The sequence below is a fragment of the Gopherus flavomarginatus genome, chromosome 3 (genome assembly GCF_025201925.1).
Source record: "Gopherus flavomarginatus isolate rGopFla2 chromosome 3, rGopFla2.mat.asm, whole genome shotgun sequence".
NCBI classification, from domain to species: Eukaryota; Metazoa; Chordata; order Testudines; family Testudinidae; genus Gopherus; species Gopherus flavomarginatus.
The window spans coordinates 102,546,381-102,570,243 of NC_066619.1; the positions used below are offsets into that span (position 1 = coordinate 102,546,381).

The 23,863-nt window shown below is 40.0% G+C and overlaps 1 protein-coding gene and 1 long non-coding RNA gene across 9 annotated transcripts in view; one reads left to right on the top strand and one right to left on the bottom strand.

The window, feature by feature from the left end:
* Positions 1-2,035: 2,035 nt before the first annotated feature.
* On the bottom strand, positions 2,036-6,988 carry LOC127046762 (uncharacterized). Its single transcript, XR_007773189.1, has 3 exons — positions 6,902-6,988; positions 5,287-5,429; positions 2,036-2,315 (listed from the first exon to the last, which is right to left on the bottom strand). It is a non-coding gene; the product is annotated as an uncharacterized LOC127046762 (long non-coding RNA).
* Positions 6,989-7,450: 462 nt separating this feature from the next.
* The window catches only part of TLE4 (TLE family member 4, transcriptional corepressor), a 123,106-nt gene continuing 106,693 nt past the window's right edge, over positions 7,451-23,863 (top strand). For 4 of the 8 annotated variants that reach the window (XM_050944159.1, XM_050944160.1, XM_050944163.1 and 1 more), the window contains exons 1-5: positions 7,451-8,422; positions 9,277-9,374; positions 10,663-10,726; positions 12,075-12,119; positions 18,812-18,862. In XM_050944159.1, coding sequence (XP_050800116.1) covers positions 8,378-8,422; positions 9,277-9,374; positions 10,663-10,726; positions 12,075-12,119; positions 18,812-18,862 — 303 coding nt within the window. In that variant the 5' untranslated portion in view covers positions 7,451-8,377. The remainder of the gene's footprint in view (positions 8,423-9,276; positions 9,375-10,662; positions 10,727-12,074; positions 12,120-18,811; positions 18,863-23,863) is intronic. The other 4 variants (XM_050944161.1, XM_050944162.1, XM_050944165.1 and 1 more) reach the window with 1 other exon arrangement.

Sequence of the window (23,863 nt, forward strand, 5' to 3'; positions counted from 1 at the left end):
CCTGGTTCTGCAGATTTGGCGGCACGCCTGTGGGAGGTCCGCTGAAGCCACAGGACCAGCGGACCCGCTGCATGCATGCCGCCCAAGGCAACTTGCCTGCCGCCCTCGCGGTGACCAGCAAAGCACCCCCCGCGGCTTGCTGCCCCAAGCACACTTGGTGTGCTGGTGCCTGGAGCCGCCCCTGTCAAAGAATTAGAATCCCCCTTGCTTACTAGAGTAAATATGCAGTCAACAATGCGTCTCTGCTTTGTATATAAACTCTTTTAAACAATACATTTCTCTCCATAAAAAAGAGGCATGTATATTTTCTTGTTCATGATTCTCCCTCCTAAGGCAAGAATAAGCAAAATTGCAACTATATACAATATCTGAACTTCTTATTCCTCTAACTACTATATTTGCTGAGTCTGCAGTACAATTATAGCATGCAGGTCAACTTTAATATGTAATTGAAGATTAAATAGAATTGATGTCTTTACTTTTTAAGAGAAACCAGGAAATTTGCAGCATGCTCCATGTGAAAGAGAAGTTCAAACTCTTGTTCATGCTCCCAAAATGATTTCCTTTTTTTTTTTAATTTGTTGCCCTAGATAATACTTGTTGTTTTCCCTTATTTTACCCACTTGTGCCAATATAAAGAGCCAACATTAAACTGAGGAAATATTATATTTATATTGAATTTCTTTTCTTAATTTATACCTCTTACCTTTGGTGTAACTTTCCTTCTGCACACTTAAAGTACCTTGAACTTATAAATTTCAGTGACCTCTCATATGACAAAAGAAATGGTTTTAATTTAATTAATTTTGATGCTATGAATTATCTAAATCATATTTAACAAAAAACTATTTAAGCAAACTTTTCTTTTATCTCAATATTGGTTATGAAATTCTTACAGCCAATCACACCATAGAATATCTGAACCCCTCTCACTGATTTTTTTTTTGATGTCCCCGAAACATTTAGGAAAATGGTGGGAACTGTCCACAGAATCTGTGAAAGCATGTGATTAAATCAAGATTTCATTCGCAAAGTATTATATTACTAGTTATGTCTGTTAGATTGAGACAGTAACTGATCAATAACAAGGGCTAAATAATGATTGCTTAGTTATGGGTGCAGTAGGGGCTGGAATGACATTCATTGACTTCAGGAGGAGTTGGATTGGGCCTTATCCAGCAAGAGGGCACAGACAGCTCCTTTCCTTTATCCTATAATGCTACAGCAAGCACTTCCTAGCATTTTCAATGGTATTGAACACCTAGAGATTGGATAAGGAACAAAGCTGTGGCAAGAACCAGGATGTCAGTGCTGGGTAAGAGTCCAAGTTACATATCTTCTAAAATGTTTCTCTTAGGATGCATTGTCCTTGCACTTCCTACACTCAGGCAGAATTCGTTGGAAGCAGAACCATGTCAGTGTGACTCTGGCTTTCAGAGCCTTAACTATGCCCTAAATCTAAGTCTTGTAAAACAGTCATATTCCTGTGTGATCAGTTTCTTAGACAATGAAAATAAATTTGGCTCCAGCACTTTAACTGAATTGATAGACATAAGCAACTGAGGTTGAATTGTTCCCTAATCTGCTGCCATCGTGGCTGCAATATGTAGTGTATTGGTTCTAACAATAGTATAACTAGGCTAAAACCTTTGGTTATGTCCAGCCTTGCCTGGTCATGTAATGGGGTCAAAGTCCCATTTACACTACAGATTGAAACCATTCTGTAAGCAAGTCAGGGAGCAACAGCATACTAATTGGGTCTCCTAGTAAAACTGTAATACCGTAGGAGGGCCCTAAAGGTGAGATTCCCCTCCCCACTCCCCCATAGAAGTCCTTGGCAAGGTCTATGCATCTTTCATATCTTAAGCCCTGTTTTGAAACCTCAAGTTGGACTTAAGTGATGCACAGACCTTGTGCTTGCCTTCTGCAGAGGAGTAGATTTCACCTGAGAGCTATGCCCTCCAAAAATATACAGTAGCTACAGCCTTACTGTAGCGTAAACATCTGAAGTAAAGAAGGCAGCATATCATGTTCATAGGGGAAAAATCACTTTAATGATTTCAAATATTTGTCAAAGGTATTTGGCAAAATATGTTTTTGCAAAATCTATCTGGTTATACTAATACAAAATTGGCTGTAGACTGGATTCCCTCTGCAAGGAAAATTCCCATAGATTTCAATGGGCGTTTTCCTACCTAAGTAGGGAAATTTCAAGACCATGACAGCAAATGATTTGTAGATAAACTTCAAATGCAGAAGTGTATTGTTTGCAAAGACTGAAGCTTTACATCATACAGAATAACGTGCCAGTGCATCTGGAGAATTGAACAGAATAAGACAATTAATCTAAAATGTTTACACATATGGGAGTCTCAAACAAAAATAGAATGTACCAAGGTTAAAAGTAAAGGAGAATTAAAAAACTTATTTAGAATGAGTTTTGTAACATTTAGACTCCTTTGCAAAGATTTGTATTTTCTGGACTAGTTACCCTATAAATCGTTAACACATGAATCATCACATTATTCACAACACTATCAAGTATTGTAAATTCCCTTGGCTTGCTAACTAACTTCAGTGAATCTTCACAATCACTGACAATTAATGTCATGCTAAAGGCATGAAGCTTTAAAAAAACTTGTTGATATAGGGTCATTTTGTACTACTTGTAAAAAAACCCCGAGAACTAGGGTGTCATGCTGCTACATTCTATTAGGAAAAAAAAACCTCACTTACCATAATTCAATTTTTTTAACACTCTGGACCAGGTGCCAATTCAATTGCAAACCTCATTGGATTTATTTTTATAAAATTGTTACACAGTGTATTTAAATGTGTGGACTGATACAAGATTTACCAGAAAGCCTTTGATAAATCAATTAGTGACAAACAGTTGAGAGAGAGAGAGAGAGAGAGAGAGTGTGTGTGTGTCTGTGTGTGTGTGTGTGTATCTGGTAACTTGATCCCAAAATAAATGGTATTAAAGCAGCACGGAACATCATGCCACAGGATCTGAGCTGCAGTTATTGCTCACATGCAGTCCATGAGTTTAAACTTATAAAATGGCTTCAGTATTGGGCCCATAATTAAGGGTCCTTTGACACTTATAAACCCATATTGTTAAATTTTTAACTCAGCTAGAAAAGTTCAACAAAGGCTAAAACTAGGCTACAAAATCCTAGCCTGAAAGCGATTTTACATATTAGCTATAATTCAAAAAATATACAAATTGTTTTGTTCATTTTAAAATGTAAGCGTCAATTGACTAGTTCAGAACTCATAGGACTCTCAAATGACTGAAATCAAATGATCAGTTCATAATATGATCCAACTATTCTTGGAATTTTAAACAAAACAATGCAAATGGCTGAGATATTAAACAACAAATGCTGGTTCATGCATGAAAATTCATAAGGATTTTGCACTGGCAATCAAAACTCCTGGTACATATAAAACCACCTAAATAGTTTTTGCAATCTTTTGAAAAATCTTTCTTTAGCAATATTATATGACCTTCTCTACTCTCTGGAAAATAATACAAGTTATACAATCTACTATAAAAGATTTTTCATATGATTTTACAAGAAATTTTAAATTTTAAAAAAATCTATATTTAAAGACCCATCAGGGTTTTCAGAATTCACAAAAGCTGGAAAAATCAAAGCGACACTGCCATTCTGATTGTAATTTACATCATTTTAAAATGGCAAGTTATGATGCAGCATCAGTTTCAAGTTTCATAGATTTTTGTCAATGTGTTGAAAAATTACGCCCTGATCCTGCAAAAACTTATGCACAGGCTTTACTTTATACATTGTCAGAGGTCCCATTAAATTAAGCACGCACATGAGCTTATGTAGAATCCGGACCATAGTACACTTTAAACACAACAAACTAAATTCTGCCCTATTTCCACTCATACAACCCCACTGAAAACGAATGGTGAATAGATTATATGAACAGAAGCTGGCCAATCATGATTATCATTTTTGGTGAAATACTCTGACAAAAAGATATAGTGACCTGTTTCGACCACAGGGACCTGTGCATCTGCCCTTCTAAGGAGTTTAATGTTTCAAATCACATGACAATGTTTCAAGCACTACACCTGATGTCAAATTAAATAGAGGATTTTTTTTAAAACAGAACAAAACTGGTGTTCATTTTAGATTTTAATTTCTTGGTGTTCATTTTATAACATTTGTAGTAGCTCCTCTCCAGATTTAGTGTCTAATCCTTGAAATTGGAGGATGAGGACACTCCTTACCTATCAGGTTCAGAATTTTGCTCAATCAGGCCCAAAAATCTCTTTGGGGTCTGTCCCAGCAATACTTACATGCACATGTAACGTCTCATGTGACTAAAGGTAAGCACACCTGTACGTTTTTGTGGGATTGACGTCCCTGTATCCTTATTTTAGAGGATTTGATCCTGCTACGTGATTCCCTCCTAACTTAAATGGGAATGAAAGGTGCTGAGCAACTAGCAGGATACACTCAGGGCTGGATTTCTGGAGTATTTAGGCACCTAGTAGGATTTTTAAAAGCATCTAGGAGCCACTAGATTCTTATTGGCATCTTTGGGCACGTAAATACCTTTACAAATTGGGCCTTCAGTAAATTGTAGTTCTGCTCTGATTTGACGACAGTGTAAAAATTCCTGATAAATTATTGTTAATGGGTCCTTAAAGTAGGCAGTGTAACAATCTGAACCTCATGCGAGTAGCCCAAAATAGCCTCCTTTCAAGGGAACTATTTTTATGAATAAGGATTACTCACATAGGGAAGTCTTGCAGAAACAAATCCTTAATTATGTTGCACATATACGAGACTAACATATATGTCTCAACCTGCCAAAGCCCAATTGTGGGACACCATGTAATTAGGTACAGAAGAAAAATAACAGTGTAGGAGCTTTAAATGATGTGGGATTGCTGCCTTTGACCTCAATAAATATTTGTTTTATAACCTGTTTCAGTGGCATAGCATTCCTGATGTAAATAATTTAGAGCAATAAAAGTATAAAAGTATAGGACAAGGGTCTAAAATGAGGCTTATCAAAGAGAACTTTGCACAATTGATACATTACTTCACTACTAAAGAGAGAGTGAGCTAAACCAACCCATAAAAAAATACAAATGTATGCTATGGTTATGGTGCAAAATGCTGTAACAGAACTTTCCTAAGATGTTGTGTTTTGGGTTGTTTCTTTAGAATACCTGTAAAAAAAAGAAAACCAAACTCAAATGCATATGGTTATAGTTGCTAATGGAAAGAATCAGCTTACCAATGGGTTTCTGACACCCAGTTATGAATCTTCCATCATATATTGGTGACTCTACATCCATGGGTCTCTCTGTACCATCACATCACTCTTCGGGTCAAATGCAACAGGCATTCTACAGTACTGTGCCAGAACAATGGCTGCATCTGTAAAAGCAACACCAAATAAACTTTAATTTTGAAAATAAAACATCGAAGCAAATGAGGCATCATAGAAGTAACACATGGTCAGAACACACATGTATTTCTTGTTCCCAGGATAAAAGATGTTGCAACCATTTATTTTACCGCTTAGTTCATTTTTGGCAGCAAGATCCTTCCAATAGTTGAAGAAAAGTGGCTGAATTTCCTTGTAATGACAGCATAAATCTACAATGATGAAGCTGTGGTGTGTGCAGTTGATGAATAGGGGCCCCCATGAGCTGTAGTGTGTGTATGGTTAGTACTATCTAGAGAGACAAGGAAGATGAGGTAGTATCTTTTATTGGACCAACCTCTGGTGCTGAGAGCAGAAGACTGAGCTCTGTTGTGCTCATAAGTTTCTCTCTCTTACCAACAGAAATTGAGCCAATAAAAGATATTATCTCACCCACCTGGTCTCTCTAATATCCTGGGACACAGGGCTATGACAGCACTGCACACATGGTATCTACCTATGCAGTTCCTGCCACCCCGGCCCATTATCCTCTCTGCTGCAATGTTTTATGTGAAGCTAGTGCCTAGGTCAGTCTTCACCCTAGCGCTGAACTGCGTTAGGTTATTGCGCTGGACAGAGTAGCGGCAGAGATGTAACTAGAATCCAGATGTGAAGTACTGTAGAACTCTGTGTAGCCAGTGGGAGATGCTTCTTTTTGCACAGAGTGATAGTGGACTTGGAGGCCTCTGCCATTTTTCCACGGCATGAGTAATAACTGCGGGGTCAGTGTTCCTAATAGCTGCGTGGACTGTAGCAGCTAAAGCCAAACAAATCTGCTATCAACTCTCTCCTATTTCCGCTAGACAAAGAAACTTAAGAAAACCCGAACAGTTTTAAAATTGCTTCTCTCCAATGGCCGGGACAGGAAAGAGCCTCCCCTCCTGAGGCATCATTCCAAACCAGGCAGGTTTTACATGCTGTCTTCACGGTAGCTGGGGCTGCCTCTTCGAATCATTTAGACGCGAATCATTCCGGGGAGGGAATCTTGTTCGATCCCTCGAAAGGGAGAAACCCCCTGGGACCCTGAAATTAGCAGATCTCCTCACTGTCCCCGCTCCTCGAGCGCTCGCGTCTCTCGCTCCAAACAGGGCAGCGAGTCAGTCCCGTTCACAGGAAAATTACGCCAGCTCCAGTGGTGCGTAAAATTGATGTGAGCGGAAAGACGTGGGATCAGCGCGATCCTCCCTCTCTTGTCTCACCAGGGGTTCCTGCACGTTACACAAGGCCGAGCTTGTCTCTTTAAGGAGACACTGGCCCCTAATTAGTCCGCATTCCTCCTGGTGCGGGTGATATAGCAGAAGTAAGAGGCACAAGGATGGGGGGACAGAGGTTGAGCGCTTCCCTTTCCCCCTCCAAACCTCCTCTCCTGCCACCACCCAGCGCACAAGACACAGCAGCAGCAGCTCCAGCCGCCCCACGTTACTTTGATTGACAGCTGAACAAATGTTTCCCCTGTTCGAACGCCGGCGCTAAGAAACGTCAGCGAACTCAAAGCTCCACCTCGGGCAGGGGGAAGAAGCGAGGAAATGGAGGTGTGGCCCATCGGATAAAGCAGCGCGATTGGCTATCACGCGGAGAGACGTCTCAAACCCACGTGGGGACTCAGTCCTGAGCCCCACCCCCTTCTCAGACCCGCACGTCCATTTGTCAGCAGCGAAATGATGGGCATTAATACAGAACGGCGATTAATGTGTAGCCGCTGCTGATTGGTCGCCGACGACGCCTTCATAGGCGGAGCAGGAGAAGGGGTAGCACCTGGGAGGGGGCGGGGAAGGAGGGCTCGCTTTGCCTGACGGTCGCTGCAGTCTTTTTGACTGCAATTTGCAAGGTAGGCGGTGGAAAGCCAGCCAGCTGAAACTACAGCTCCCAGGATGCATCGCGGCCTCCTTGTCTTCCGATTGCAGTGAATATGTATCAGAATGTTAATGATTTGCTGCTGCTAAATTTGGTCAAAGAAGTCACCTCGCCAGAGCTTGTTGTTAGAGCTGCTCGGAGCGGCGGCTGCTGGTGCTGGCTTTGGCGATCCTGTTCTGGGGCTGCTACTTGCAAGAGTTTGCGAGGCGAGGAGGGAAACAGCAGAGACCAGCGAACAAGAGCGCGTTTCTTCCCCCCTGCCGTGCTGGAAAAAGGGGGAGGGCGGGCTGCGAGCTGGTGAATGGGAAAGAGCAGAAACATCACAACAAAAGGTTACTGCACTTGAACCTTTGAAAAGCAGCGACTCTGTGCAAGGCGGAGAAAAAGCCAGGAGCAAACCAACCACAGCTTTTTCCAGCCAGGAGCTTTCCTCTCCCGATAAAGGAAAGGAGAGTGTCTTTTTTTTCTCTTTTTTGAACGGGATAACAATTGAGACCCATAAAAGTTTGCAGCCGGGAGACGCTGCGAGAGGGGTGTTGTGGGGGGCGGGATTCGGAAGCTGGGGCGAGTGGAGTTTGTCTTCTTTCGTTCCTCCCCGTCTCGGCTCGGGGGGGAGGAGGAAACCCCCTTGGAACGGTGGGGCGCTAGGAGAGGGACCTGCCGAGCGCTGAGACACTGGAAGAGGGACCTGCCGGCCGCTGGGGTAGCGGGTGAGGAAGCTCCAGGACGCGGGGCTCTTCCGCTCGTCAGAACGCTGGGACAGGGAGCGCCGGAGCTGCCGTTCCGCTCGCGAGTGACAGCCCGTGTGGAATGTGGCAGCGGTTCCCTTCGGCCGGGGACAGAGCCGCCGCCGCCGCCGAGCGTCCTTCCTCTTGTGTGTTCGCGCGAGTCCCGCGGGCGGGGGAGGTCGGGGACAGCCGGAGACGCTCCTCAGAGCGCTAGCGCCGGGCAGCCCTTTCCTCCTCCTCCGCCTCCTTTGCATTGTTGCGATTAAAACCAATGAACCAAGCTGCTCTGGCCAAAAGCACCAACTAAATCGGTTTGGATGATTCGCGATCTGAGCAAGATGTATCCTCAAACCAGACACCCGGTGAGTAGAGACGAGGCAGGGGGGAGACACTTGTATGTGGCTCTTGGTTTCTTCCCCCTCCCCTAAGCCTTGGTCGCCAAAGGGGAAAGGGAGGGCTGCAACTGGGAACAATCAGCCCAATACACCACACCAGCCTTTCTCCCGCTGTCCGCTTGCCTCCTGCTTGGAGAAAGCAAACGGAAAAAAAAAGGGGGTGGGGGGGAGAGAAACAATTGAGTTGTAGCCATTTTCTTATTGTTGTCTTTGGCTTTTCAGGCTCTCCAGGGTAACGATTTTGCTGCTTGTAGTTGCGATCACTCCAGCCCTTTAAAGAGTCAAAGGCAAACTAAAGAGGGAGCGAGGGTGCCAGCTCTTAATCTGGTTCTTATTATCCCCAAAGTGTTTTCCTTTGCCAGCAGCCCGCGGAGGGACCTGTGATTTCCTCCCTTCCTCTCCTCTGGCTCATCTCTCTTTCCCTCCGCCCTCCCTTCACATTCACCCCAGTTTAGCAGTAGGGTCACAGACCCCTCACCCGCTCCACGAGCCTGACAGTTTGATTACAGGGTTAGTGGTTGGGGATGGGGACAGATGATACAGACATGACTACAGACTCCTAATAGAGGGAGGCAAAGGTGCGGACAAGGCTGGAGCGGGCTTGTGTATGTGCGTAAAGAGTGAGGGACTCATATTTAAAAGAGGAAACACTGGTGTGTGCGCGTGTATGTAAAGGGGGTGAGTTTTAACAGCCTTTGTCCTTACTGCTGTGTGGCTAGTCCGACTCCCTTAAACCCACTGGGCTGGGCATGTGTGTGCGTCTCTGGGGCTGGCTGAGATGGGGCATAATTAAAACCTTGTATCGTGATCTTTATTTTTAGGCACCGCACCAACCTGCTCAACCCTTTAAATTCACAATTTCCGAATCCTGCGATCGGATTAAGGAGGAGTTTCAGTTTTTACAGGCTCAGTACCACAGGTAATGATGTTTACTTTCCCTGATCCTCGTGTTTGCTTAGCTCTTGTCACTTTTGTTTTGTTTTGTTTGCAAAGGCGTGAACGTGTGTGGATTGCTTTTGGTGTCCTGTGGGTTGGGGTTTTTTTTTTTTTGTTTGTTTGTTGGTTTTTGTGCCTCCTCCCAAGTGGAAAGACCAGTTCCCAGCCCTGCTAGACCAGTGTCAGGAAGCCAACGTTTCTACCTCTCTAGTAGTACAGGGGCTGTCTGGAGCTGTGAACATTTGAATGAGGGAGATTTCAAAATATTGTGACTGAGACTTCAAATGTCTCGTTGAATATGTTGTTAAAATACTTTTGTCAGAGACTCTTAAGAAGGGATGGAGAATTTAATCTAAAATCTTGGAGTCTCCCTCCAAGTGAGTGAGACTTATCAGGTTGGACACTCAGCCATACATAAAAGGTCTGCAGTTGGGAGGATGGAGCCACTAAGAAAACACTTTGAAGCAGGAGGCAGGAAGAATCAAATGTCAAATATTGGAAATAGGTGGGGTTTTTTTTTGGGGGGGGGGCAGGAGGGAGGGTGGATCAAGCCAAGGGAAGTAAGTGATTTGGTTGCTTATGGCATTCTCTTCTCTTGACCCAGCTCCTTCATGCCTTCCCCTGAAATATTGAGTGCTGATAACCTGGAAGCATAGCTGGTGGGCTAGTCAAATAGCTTTTTAGGGTAGAAGAGCATTTTATTTTTCAAGTGAGGAACCGACTCATCACAAGATTGTTTTTTGTGCACTTTTGAAAACAAAACAGCCAAAGATGGTTTTGATGTTTACTACAATGTCAATGGAATGATGTGCAACATTGTTTTTCCTGTTGATGAAACTGTAAAGAAAAACACTGCTTTTTCCTTGAAAAGACATCATTCCCTAACAAAAGATGATGCACTCAAAGGAACTAAATTATGTGTCTGTAGGTGATTTTTTTTAACACTTTTAATATTATACAGACTGACCTTCATAAGAAGCATTTTCTATGAACCAGTCTACTTTTTTCAGCGTAAGATAGATTTTTGCTATATACCATATACATACATCTGGCTCATGAGAGGAAGATTTTGCACAATACTTGTTGAAAGGGGAAACTAACAAGACTCCACCCACAAACTAGCTCAGACTTAAATTTGTATTTATCTTTTGCAGAAGATGACTGGAAAGGGAACTAAATTGGTGTTCAAAAGGATGTAAAACTAGCATTATGTAGTACTCATGTAGCTGGTTTTATTTATTTATTTATTTTTATTTTAATGTCTTGAACAGTTTAAAGCTAGAATGTGAGAAGCTGGCCAGTGAGAAGACAGAGATGCAGCGACATTACGTTATGGTAAGCAAGCTGCACAACAAATTCAAATGTGAAATACATTCATATAGATTAGGATAGTAGCGCTGCTATAGATAAGTTTACACCAGTGTTTCCATTATAAACCTTTACTTTCAGGGGATGTATAACCTGCTTTTAGAAATTTTGTTTCTCCTTCAAATTGCCTTTCAATGTTTAACATACTAACAGGAAACCTGTTAGTATTCCCATACACTTAAAGACATACCCGAATTGATAGGCATACCTTTTGCTGCCTTTTTTTTTTTTTTGTTACTTCCCACTCCTGTCATTTGTCCATAATGAGTTTGGGGTTTTTTGTTTTTGTTTTTTTTTTTGGTTTTTGTTAAGGTCAATCCTTTTATTTATTTATTTTTTATTTTTCATGAAGGGACAGAATCAAGAATTTCAGAAGCCTTAGGTCTTTGAAAAAATATTGCTTGTGAGCTGCTTGTTCATACTGTCAGTGACCAGAGCTGTAAAAAACGGGTTTCTCCCATAGTTGTAGTCCGTATGGATAAATAACTCGCATATAAAGAAGACTCTAAATACATAATTGCATGATGTATCATGACTACAGCAAAAGAGTTGTTTCTGTCTGCTTTCTTGTACGTCTGAGGGAATAGTTGTTTTGTGTGTGTACATGGCCTATAACAAATATTTACAACAGGGTGAATAACCTTAAAAACCTACATTTACCAAAAGCACAAGCATTTTGTTAAGTCTCGCATTTTGTCCTTCCCGTGCCTGATGTGCCTACGTACAGGAGCACATATGTTACTGACATCACACGCTGAACTGAGCTCCCCCGTGATACTGAGACAAAACAGGAGATATTAAAAATGAAATGTCTTCTTTAACTTTGAAATTCTTTGCTATTCTATTTTTTTTGCAACCCTTTTATTACGTTTTAGCATTTTGTGTTTTTAATTTAAAATATTGAATAAATAGGCTGCACCATGTTGCTGATTTATGTGCCTGTCTGGTTTCTAGCACTTTGGGCATCTTTTTTGCATCTTTAATGTGTACTGGGGTACAAAATTTAGAGCATTTTCCATATATTTTCACCATTTCTCATCTTTGACTCTGATTGTCAGGTGTTTTTAGTGTTGTAGGTTTCATTTGTGTCTGTTCCCTATAAATTTGACATGGAACAATGCAGAGCTAAAAGCAGAGGGGAAAAATAAGATGTTGGGGGAAATTCCCATTCTAATGTTGGGAGGTTGCAAATACTGGTGTGTGTTTTTGTTTTTTAGGTATATAATATGCTGTTATAGCTGCCATTCAAACTCAATATTGGAAGCGCTTGTATGATTACAGGGTCTAACAGAATCAATCTTTCCTTTTTTCTTAGTATTACGAGATGTCCTATGGGTTGAATATAGAGATGCATAAACAGGTATGCAAACATTTCACTCTGTGTGAGAAAGTTACATATCAGTCTAATTTTTAAGTAGGAATCTATGTTCTGTGACTTAGTTCAATTGCACATTTTAGTGGCTGAATATTTTTTGTGCACTGTGGCACTCTGGTACCTCACTGATGGGTTCAGTATAAGAACTTAGAGAGGTTATTGTGTCTGTACCTAATCGTGCATTATTTCCACATGAATAAGAAGCCAGATTCTGTTACACTTACTCACATAGTCTCATTGTAGTAAATGGACTCCTTTTGTGAGCTCGGATTATGTGCATGAGTAAGGATCAGAGCTATCTAAATTCTGAGCCTTGATTTTTAGACATATATTTATACTTTTTGGAGCCAAACTTACATTCTGAACATTAGGTATCAAGGCAAAAAGCAGTATAGTCTGTGTGTGGAAAAGGGACCATTATCTTTAAACAGTGAAACTGGAATAGGAGGAAATTAAAATGGGTCGACACAAGAAATGGATGCAAAACCACATACTGGTCCCTTCAGACTACTTAATTGGACCTTTATACAGAAATTGTGTCCATTAGTTCCCAAAACTCTGCAGGGTAAATGAGCTTGCTGTGAGGATGTTGGTCAACTCTGTGCCTTGAAATCTAGCAACTAGGCCAAGATTAGCATCATGGTGTAAATCAGATTTTTTTTTTTTTTTTTTAAAATTCATTTAAAAGTTTGGGCTTCAACTCTGTATGAAAGAGAATGAAACAAACATCTGACTTCCATTTTCTAGAGTGAAAAGTGCTTACTTGGTGTTTACTCGGAAATAAAAAACATTTTAAAAAACTGGATAATATAAGCAACAGAATTGATTGGATGGGAGAGGAAATAGAAATTTGTACAAACCAATTTTTAAAATCCCACATTTGAACATTTTTACTTTATTCTGAGTTGTGGAAATTAGATTTCTTTATCTTGTTGAAAGCTGTCAGATAATGGTTAAGTAGTTAAATACTGTTTTTGTTTTACATTAGCATCCCGAGGCACCAGTTATGATCAGGGCCACACCATAGTAGGCATTGTACATCACAAACAAAAGGAAAGAGCCCTTGACTCAAGGGGTTCTCAATCCTGCAATGACATGTGTATGTATATAACATTATACATGTGAGTAGTACTGTTAAACTTGGTGGTATTAGTCACAAGTGATGTTAAGCACATGTACAATTCTGCAAGGTCAGGACCTAATTTAATTTATGACTAAACAAGTGAGTGTAACAAACACTTGAAAGGAATAGTGGGTATATGAAGGACAAGGGTAACAGTGATAAGTTTATATGGGCCTTATCCAAAGTTCATTTAAATCAGTGGAAAGACTCCCATAGACTTCCTCAGGTTTTTGATCTGCTCCTCAATGCCCAGCTAGGTGGTTTTGAATAAAACTTTTAAAAAGTAAATTGTTAAATATAAATAGGAATCCAAAATCCCTTGGCCACAGGCATTCCAAGATCACCATTGCAGCACACGTTGAGAAATCAACAAAGTATCTAGAAATACAAAGGATTTAAATGTGTGCGCACTTAAACCTATATACATTTAGCAAACCCAGCCGAGATCTAAAGTCAGTAATTACATTGCTAAGAATTAAAAACAACAAAAATTGGATTTTTTTAAGTATTCCATTTCAGAAACTAGATACTGTTATGGTGTTGGGAACTTTCACAGTATTCTGAAGAAATTATACATTTAATGTGGGACTTACTAAGGACTGATTTCAAATAAAATACAAATTTTCCATTGTCATTTTTATTCGGATTAGTAACGTAGACCCAGATTCACAAAGGAATTTCGGCTTCTCCAAACGAAGCTAGGAGCCTAAATACTTTTATGGATCTGGGCTGTTAACGCTGCACCCAAGACACTTTAATACTTTATCAAATGCCGGTGACTCAGATGAATTACAGCTAAGAAACTTATTCACTATCACACTGAAATCTTATCTCTGTGTCTTACATGGCTCCTGTTGTTCTGTCGTTGTGCTGTGTTTTTTTTTTCCCCTCCCCCCCCCCCCCCCCCCCCCCCGCAACATGAAATCTTAATAACTAATGTCACAGCATTTCTCTTCTTTTCTCCTGCTGGTGTAGCAACCACAAAATATTTCCTGTCTGTCCCTATAACTGTAATAGTAAGACCCAGTTTTTCATAGTAATCCCTGATAGTCTTTCGTGTAGTGTGTGTGAAGTACTTGCAGGCTTCCACCTTAAATTTTCCTTTCTTGCTGCCCCCCAATCTTCAAATTGTACATAGTTGAAATTGAGCAATTCCCCTCTACTCGCCTCCTTCCCCCCCCTTTTTTTTTTTTTTGCTTTCTAAATTCAATCATATCAAGAATCCCCAGGGCAGTTTATCACATTATGAAATACAGACAGCCCTGCAAACCACCTACTTATTATATTTTCTTTCTTTTTTCCCCCCCTCTTAAGCACAGAGGCATATCTGTCTTTATTTGTTTTCCTAGGCAGACAGCCTTGGTTCCTCTTAGCTTCCTTTCCAGATGTACTCACTGGATGCCCTTGTAATGGAAAGCAGGCAATAACGCAGTGAAGTTGCCCTGCAGCGTAATTGGGCCTAGTTCTCAAGATCAGGTTAGGCTTATTCCCTTATTAGATTTGCGTCTCAGAGGGTTCAAGAGTAGGACTCCCTGGAGTCCTTGGAAGTACCCTAGTAATTGGTGGCCCTGATATTTGAAACCTTTGTGTATTTTCCTGTTAAAGCTTCTGTTCTTCTTGGCTGCTCCCAGCCACAGATTATTTTTAGAGAAATCTTTCATTGGAACAGAAAATGATGGCGGTGATGGAGTCATGACTCTGACTTAGTAAATTGATAGGATAAACACACACACAGCAGTGACAGTGTGGGTGCATGTGTGATGGGGAGGGGGGAGTGATAGTTTTTTTTTCTCCCACCCCTCTTGTGATGCTCATCGTCAGTCATCCTATGTTGATTTTGATAGAAGACTATTAAAGTGAAACCTATGGGGAATTTGTCATTCTGAAAGGAAAGCTAATGTAATTAGTACCAATTAAAGTACATTTAGTAAATTGGATTTAATCTTAATTAAGCCTGCATAATGTTGCCAATTTTTAACAATTATGTTTGAGAACATAATTAATTTAAATTTTGGTAACTGAGTAAATAGCATTAGACTGGTAGAATTAGTCACTTTTTTATATTATATTTATATGTAATAATTTAAGGAAGTGGTTGTGGGTATCCATTGACATGCTGTTCCTGACTCTTTATTTTGTGCTGGTTTTTGATGGTCATCTGATCTAATATTTAGAATTAGGGTTTTTTAATCACATGGTCAAGAGTTCATTTAAATTGCTGTAATCAGACATGAATTCTGATGGCTTTAATCCAATATTAGTGATTATCATTTAAATTAGTATCAGTATTTAGCTATTGACAGCAAACATTTATGAATGGGACTGATGGGGAAGATTAACTAGGGTAAAAATATCTTGCTCATTTTGAGTGTGTTTTTAGAGATAGTAAATGTAAAAGGTGTTGCCTACTTTCAGTTACATTTCTGCTGTTTAAAAGGAATTCTCAGGGAAAAAATTGATCACAGCTTTTTTTTTTTAAATTCAGCTTTCAAGAAACTGGATATTAAAATATAAATGAAATACTGATTTTTTTTTTTAAAGTCTTTCCCCCCCCCACCTCCCCCGAATTTCACTCCAATCTATCTAAATTTTATTAGAGGACTTGGGCAACAACCGTTTGAGTGCTGCTAAAATATTAATTGAATAGAAATGAAAGGGCTCTACTAGCTGATGGGATATCATAATCATAGCTCCAGTAGTCGATGGTAAATGATGATAAATGACATTAGGAACCTTTTAGCAAACTGTAATAACACGAGAAGGGAAGCAGTATGGATTTGCATTATATCTGATACCCTCTAGTACCAAGTGGATTGCCAATACTGCTTGTTTAGCATTTTCTAAGGGCAATAGGATATTGATTTCTGACTTACAAGGAACAGCTCTATTTTCACCATTGAAAAGTATTGCAGGTTGTTAAGAAGAAATTGACTTGAAGAGGCCTGACTGCTGCCCATCATGGAGCAAATAAAGCAAAACTGCCGAAGCATGGTGGAGCAGCGAGATGGGGCCCTCAGCAATTTGTTGCTATTAATTTACCATGCTTGACAGCAAATCAATCGGCATCTACTTCATCTGCTAGAGAAAATGCTGTCCAGGGCAGATAAAAGGCCCTGTGTGGTACAGGGAATAGACTGGATTGGCCAAACAGAGGCTGCAGTTAATGTGTAAATAAGTGAAATCAAGGCCACTGTTGCAGAGAGAGCTGTTTTTAATTAGGTTGGGGCTTTATAGTGAGCTATTTAAGAAAGTAGTATAGAGCTTGGAGAGTAAGAGGAGATTTATTGCTAACTGAGTTAATATATGGCTTGTATGACATCCTAGCCTTGAATCTGCTTGCTTCTTGCTCCTTAGCAAATTATTCTGGTAAAAGGGTAAAGATGGGAATCAATTTGTTTAATTAAGGGCTAAGTTGTGACTATTTATTTTTCATCATCATGGCCATAAAATGCGCATATCACTGAAAATTATTTTGTATATATGCTACATATATAACAGGAAGTGTTTGTTTGTTTTTTAAGGCAGGGGATTGGACTCTTTATATAATTACTTAGGAAAAAGTTAGCCTGTGGTTGAATATATACTGTCTTTCATTTGAAGAATAGCTGGAGAACCAACTAAAATTACACTGGCTGAATTTGCTCTCCATTATAAACAGTAGGAAAGATTTAATAGAGATACAAGTAGTGGGTAGTCAGAATTGAGCTGGAAAACTTAAAAATAAGAGATTAGAAGTGAAATTTTGAAGATTGCAGCATTGCACAATGCTGTTAAGGGTGAAAAGCCTACTTGTTGCTTTTCCATTAGTTTCAAAATATAGATTGACAAATCCATTTGACAACCAAACGTTATCTGCCCTAGTGTAAGTTTATTCAGCCTACTCAGTGAAGCCAGTATAGCTAAATAGCTCACCCACCTATTTGGATAAGAAGTTTAGAAATCTGTAATACTCTGGAATCAAAACAAAAAATTCCTCATGTATCTGCCAAGTCTTGAGGTTGGTGAGCAGGAAACCTTTCTTAAACATGTCCTTTGAGAAAATAACTCAGTGGTTTGAGCATCTGCCTGCTAAACCCAGAGTTGTGAGTTCAATCCTTGAGGGGGCCATTTAGTGATTCTGGGGCAAAAATCTTTTTGGGGATTGGCCCTGCTTTGAGCAGGGAGTTGGACTAGATGACCTCCTGAGGTCCCTTCCAACCCTGATATTTTGGGCTAGGGAAATAGTGCAACATCTATTTTTATTATCTTCCTCTGGTGGGAACCTTTTAGTTAGTGAAAAGTTTGCGCTTTGCCGCACCAGAAGAACACGTGTTTTAAGGCAAGCACTTGTGTTTCATCATGGCCTTTTCATTGATAAGGAAAGAAAAAACCAACAAATTAAGTATCTTGGCTGTTCAGACAGATGCTTAAGACATAGGAAACAATATAAAACATGCTGAGCAAACTTTTAAATGAAGACATGTTTTGTTTTCAGCAAGGCATTATTCTGTAGCACTTAAACAAAAGCATTCTTTTCTCTTGGAAGGATGCTGATTTGCTTTAATGCTGCCTCATTTTTTGTGGGACGTGGGAAGGGGAAGGGGGAAGCTGGTAGTGAGTCCTATCATTAGGTTGTCTAACACTTTTTTATAATAGAAAGAGTCTTGCAATCTTTTTTTGAGAAACTCTTAACACCTCCATTGTTTGGAGCAGGCACTGGGAACTGACCAGGGAGAAGAGGCCCTGCTCTACCCAAGGCCTTTCTTTGCTGTGTGCAGTTCCATTCAGCTTTATTTGAGTTACAAACTGTTAAAGATTGCCCTTTCACTTGTGTTGCTTGTATTCTCTGGGAAAATGTTGGCATCCAAACTAAGAACTGAACATGAACATTCAGATCCATTTTGCTGCTGTCACTGCAGGTTGAAAATCACTGCTTTACAGGGAACACCTGGGAGCTTCCAAAGCAGGTGTAACAGTGAAGATGGGTGTGAGCTGGGCTGGGTCGGGCCAGATTGTCCACTTCCCATGGGAGCACCACACAGGACAAGAACTGTCCATCTTCAGATCCTCATTTAGTGCACAGAGTAGACACACAAGGGGTCATAAGAGGTTGCACAAGCAACTGTAAATCTGACATTTTAAGACTTGCTTATTTGAGCTAAAATTTCCTGGTAAATGATGCTTTGTGTTGTATTTGTTTAGTTTTATATAAAATCTCCAATTTTATTTGATTGTAAGCCCCTCAAGGCAGGGATTTGTTTTCCTTTTTGTTTGTACAAAGAGGAGTGCACTTTTATTGCTCAGTATACACATGTGCCAGTTGACTAGGTTAAGTAAAACAAGCTAGTGACTTTTCTTTACTCAAATACCAAAGCTTATATAATGCTCTGTTTCTGGATACAGAGCACCCAGACTTGATTTAGTTTTATTTTATGTTTTAGGTATGTCACTTGCTGGCGGGATATACTTAAATATTGTGTAAAATAATTGAGAATCAGGTAGATTGTCACTCTGAGCCAGTTTGTGAATGGTCTGATCGTGATCATTACAGAAATCGCTTCTTTATTATCCACAGATTGAGCACATCTACTATCATTGGGTCCCAGAAAGTCCTCTCATCTGTGAGGTGATGGATGTGAAGGGATTAGAAGAAAGATAACTGATACTTGTTAACTAGCATAATTACCTTATTTTGTGGCTGAATAAATAGAGCCTCAACTAATTTTATTTTAGAAGAGACTGAATCATAGGAATGTTAGTGCTGGAAGGGACCTAAAGAAGTCATCAAGTCCAGCCCCTGTTCTTAAATCCCCCAATGATGGGGATTCTACAGTCTCTCTTGGAAGCCTATTTCAGAGCTTAACTACCTTTATAGTTAGAAAAAAATTCCTAATATCTAAGCTACGTTCTCCTTGCTGCTTATTAAGCCCATTATTTCTTCTCCATGTCCACTGGTGGTAGGACAACACCCCTTAATGTATTTGAAGACTGTTATGAGGCCCCACACCCCTCAGTCGTCTTTCTCTGGACTAAACATGACCAGTCTTTTAAACCATTCCTCAGAGGTCAGGTTTTCTCAATTTTTTGTCATTTTTGTTACTCTCCTTTGGACTCGCTCCAGTTTGTCCACATACTTTGTAAAGTGTGGCACCCGGAATTGGATATAGTACTCCAGCTGAGGCGTTACCAGTGAGAGAGAAGCAGTACAATTACTTCCTACGTCTTTATATGAGACTCCAGCCCAGAATATTAGGTTTTTTTTTTTTTTTTTTTTTTTTTGCGCAACTGTATCACATTGACTCATTCCATTTGTAACCCATTATAACACCAGTTCCTTTTCAGCGGTATTAGCACCAAGTCAGTTATTCCCTATTTTGTAGCCGATCATTTGGTTTTTCCTTTAATGTAGTACTTTGCATTTGTCTTTATTGCATTTCATTTTATGGATTTCAGACCATTTCTCCAATTTGTCAAGGTCGTGTTTAATTCTCATCCTGCTTCCAAAATGCTTGCAACCCCTCCCATCTTGGTGTTATCTGCAGATTTTATCAGCATACTGTCCACTCTGTTATCCAAGTCATTAATGAAAATACTGAATAGTACCATACCCTGGACTGACCATTGTGGGCCCCCCGCCCCTCCTTTTTAGCAGTGAAACGTTAATAACTGTTTTTTGAATATGGTCGGTCTTCCTTATAAGTAATCTAATCTAGACCACATTTCCCTAGTTTGTATATGAGACTGTCACGTGGGACTGCGTCAAAAGCCTTACTAAAGCAAAGTACATTACATCTTCTGCTTCCCCATGCACTGGGCCAATAACCGCATTAGATTGGTTTGGCATGTTTTGTTCTTGACAAATCTATACTGGCTATTCCTCATAACCCTATTGATTGGGGAAAAAAATGGAACACATAATTAAACAGTTATCAAAATTAGGCTGACTGCTCTATCATGAACTAAAAAGTAAACATCACAACTTAAATTTTGAAAGAATAAAGCATTTTGCAGAATTTTATTTTTTTTGCACTGATTCAAAGCCACTTTCATGGTAACCCTATTTTCTTGAATTTGAAATACAAATTTTTTTAAAATTAGTTGTGTTCTTCAGTATAGTGTGAAGGATTCCAGTGAAATAGAAGGAATGGCTGTCTAACTTTTATTTATTTAATTTGTTTAAAACGTGTATGTAATCAAATATGTCACAAATGGTAAGCAGAGCTTTAAATAGTTGTTGTTTGTTCTGAGTGAGAGACTTAGACCTCTTGGAGTTATCTTTCCAGGCTGAGGAAAGATACATAATTTTTTTAGCTTGGAAAACTATTGGGGTGTTGTTGTTGAGATGTTTAAATACACAGTTGTCAGGCAAGTCAAAATTACCGTCTGCACAGTAAAATTGAATCGATTTCTTTAAGGCTGTGCATTTGTATCGCATGCACTATTGACCAATGTTGAAGAATAATGAGTCAGGTCCCCAAAAATCAAGATGCTGTGTTTTAAAAATCTAGTGATTTTAAAGCCAATGAAGTTTGACTTTTTTGTTTTACTTGCCTTCTGGTTTTTGAGCCTTCAGGTTGCACTCAGCTCACATTTTCAAGCTTTTCTCCAAGAATCTCTCATGAATTCCACTCCATGTTTAGCAGGCAGAGGTTTTGATTAAAACATCAATTTTTGCAAGATTCACAGTAAAATCATGAGAGTTGGCAACACTGGGTATGCGCTGTTAAAATATAAGTGAACTGCTGTCTTGTCATTATTTCTTGTACTTTGAAAACATATGAGGCTTTAGTCATTTAAGACAAAAGGGGAAAAAAAAACCCTTAAAATATTTGTTCTGCTATTTCTTGTTCACTCCTGTATTGCAAGTGCTTTTATATCTTGTGCTGTCATGACATTCTCCGCAGTTCTGCTTTCAGTGGTAGAAAGAAGCATGCACAGCATGTATGGTAAGGTACTCTCTTAGCTTCTTCCTGTTGCATTGCCTAAATGGGTTCTCTGCAGGATTTCATCCAGCCAAAGATTTTTGACATTTGCTGGACTGTATTCAACTTCTTCAAAGGAGGGAAAACCTGTTACTCTTGTGTTTTGGGATGTGGAACATTGGCAATAGAAAATTTTGTTTGTTTTTCTTGTATTTGCTTAAAACCGCCATAGAGTATCTCACACTTGAGCAGAAGTCTGAGTATCCCATTCAATCTATGCGAAGTGTACCATCTACATCATGTCCTGCCATCAGATTCAGTTTTTTGGCTTGCACGCTGGTGTGTGTGTGTGTGTGTGTGTGTGTGTTCTCTGAAAGCATTTGTTTTTTAAAAATATTCCTTTCATCCCTCTTACACCAATCACAATAAACTTCTAACTTATTTACCATGTACCTCTGTGACTGGATTCCCCTAGTGTCTATATTGCCTCTTGCCCACTGTCTGCTTATGGAGGAATTTGAAAATGCAAAAAAAACCCAAATAGGAACCTCTAACACCAGCATAAAAACCTGGGAGCACTAAGTAGTTAATAGCACTCTAACACCCCCTGGGATCACCAGAATAGCATATAAGGAATATGGTAATACTGCTGTTAATCCATTACCTGTTTTTTCAGCTGCAGCCATAGCTAGTGATGCAGATTTACTGTCTTGGAAAGGCGTTTTTTTGAAAGCAGAAAGACCCCTTTCCCTTTCTCAGAGTTTGAACCCAGAATCAACAAATCAAAATACAAGAGGGATGACCTATGCGCTTTGCAAAGACTTAATAAAACATTTTGGTACTTGTAATCAGTGACAGCTAAAGTTATTTAGAATTTAATACTGGAGAGCGACGGAAAGGCAGAGTGGGGGCAGGGGGACAGAAGCAGCTCTAGTCCATATCTGCTCTGTAATTAAGACAGAAGGCTTCCTGAAAAGTAATTGTGGTGTGGCTGGGTGTGTGGTGACATCAGAGAACGAGAAATGGGGACTGAACTCCAAGGCCACTAAGCCTCCATCGTAGAGTGCTCTTTTGCATAGATAAATTGTAAGATAAAGGAGATCATGGTGTATTAATTTCTCTACTCAGCAAGTCTGAGCCACTCTGAATGTTCTTCCCCACAGACACTTACTGGTTGTAACCACGATTGTTGTGTTAACATAACTGTGTTTGAAAATTAATCGCAACTATTGTTGGAATGACTGCATAGCTTGGAGTTGAGAGGGAGAAAAATTTTGATCTTTCATGTACTAGGGCCTCTTTGATTCACTGCAATAAATATTTAGCTTTTTAAAATATTGCTCAAGTTCTGAAACACTGGTAGCTTGGGAGTGGACTTTAAACTTCTGGGTTGAAGTCTAGTTTGAAGATTCATTTAGATTCTAGGTTGAATTTCTGATGGCTGCAGGACCCCAGTAGTAGAGTGGCTTTCCTGAGATTTTGCCAACGGATCTGTGGCAACATGGGTTCTGAAGGATCTTTGTGGTGGCGCTGTCCTTTATGCCAGATGTCCAGAGATGTGGGTTTCCCCCACTCCCCATTTATGAGAGACTATGGGTCATACATTTTGGAACTGTTAATCTTAATTCTGTCAGAATTTAACTTTTTTTTTCACTCTTTTTTGAATCAAGGAAAAAATCTTGTAACTGAAAGCACAGGTCTGGAACTGAGGAGATCTGGAATCCTAGCCTGGCTCTCTTGTTGTGAACTCTCTGTGTGACCTTGGCAAATCACTTAACTTGTTTGTGCCGCTGTTTCAGAAAGGGGGGTGATAATATTTACATGACAGGAGGGGTGTTGGGCTTAACTGGTTAACATTTGAAACTGCTTTGAAATCCTCAAATGGAAGGTGCTCTAGAAGTGAAAAATATGAATTTAATATAGGGGGAAGGGAGGACATATTTGCTAATTTAAGCCATTTTAATTCACTTTAAAACACAGTCCTTCAGCACGTACACTGCTATCAAGTTATATTTGGTGTCATGGCCAACAGTGCCATCCTATATTTCACATCAGTGAAGTGTAACACTAAAAACACTTGCTCTTCTGTCTTCTACCAAATGAATTTTGTGGGGGAGAGGAGAGGGTGGGAAATGGGAGATGCCAGTTTGAAAATTCATTCCCTGTCCAAATGTAAAAGCAGACTAAGATGTAAGTTGATCAAAAAGTCCATGCTGGATTCTTGGTCTGAGGAAGAGACACAGAACAAGGAACAACTGGAGGGAATTATTGATAAGTTTTCACCTCACATCTCATATGTCCCTGCAGTACCATTCCTTCTATGACAATTCTCCAGCTACACAGTGCCCTCTTTGAAAGAGGGCACTGTATCACTCTGTGATACAACTGAATGTGAAAAAGAACTAGGGTGAGAGTCCACCACAATAGCACTACTGCCTGGTTTATTTAATTTCAAAAAATGTGACCTGGTACAAAGTAGATATCTAGTTTTAAGACCAGAGTGTTTACCAGAAGACTGGATAGGCTTTGTGTACCATACACTACATATGCTTCAATCAGTGCATTAGGAGAGTGTCTGTCTGTTTCTAATGCCTGGTTTAGTCTGCATCCTCTCTTCGTCAGTTCCACCCTGTGGTTAACGGTTATACCAGGTAGGTAATGCTGCTGCTGAATCTGTAAACCAGACATCATGTGGAAATGGGAAT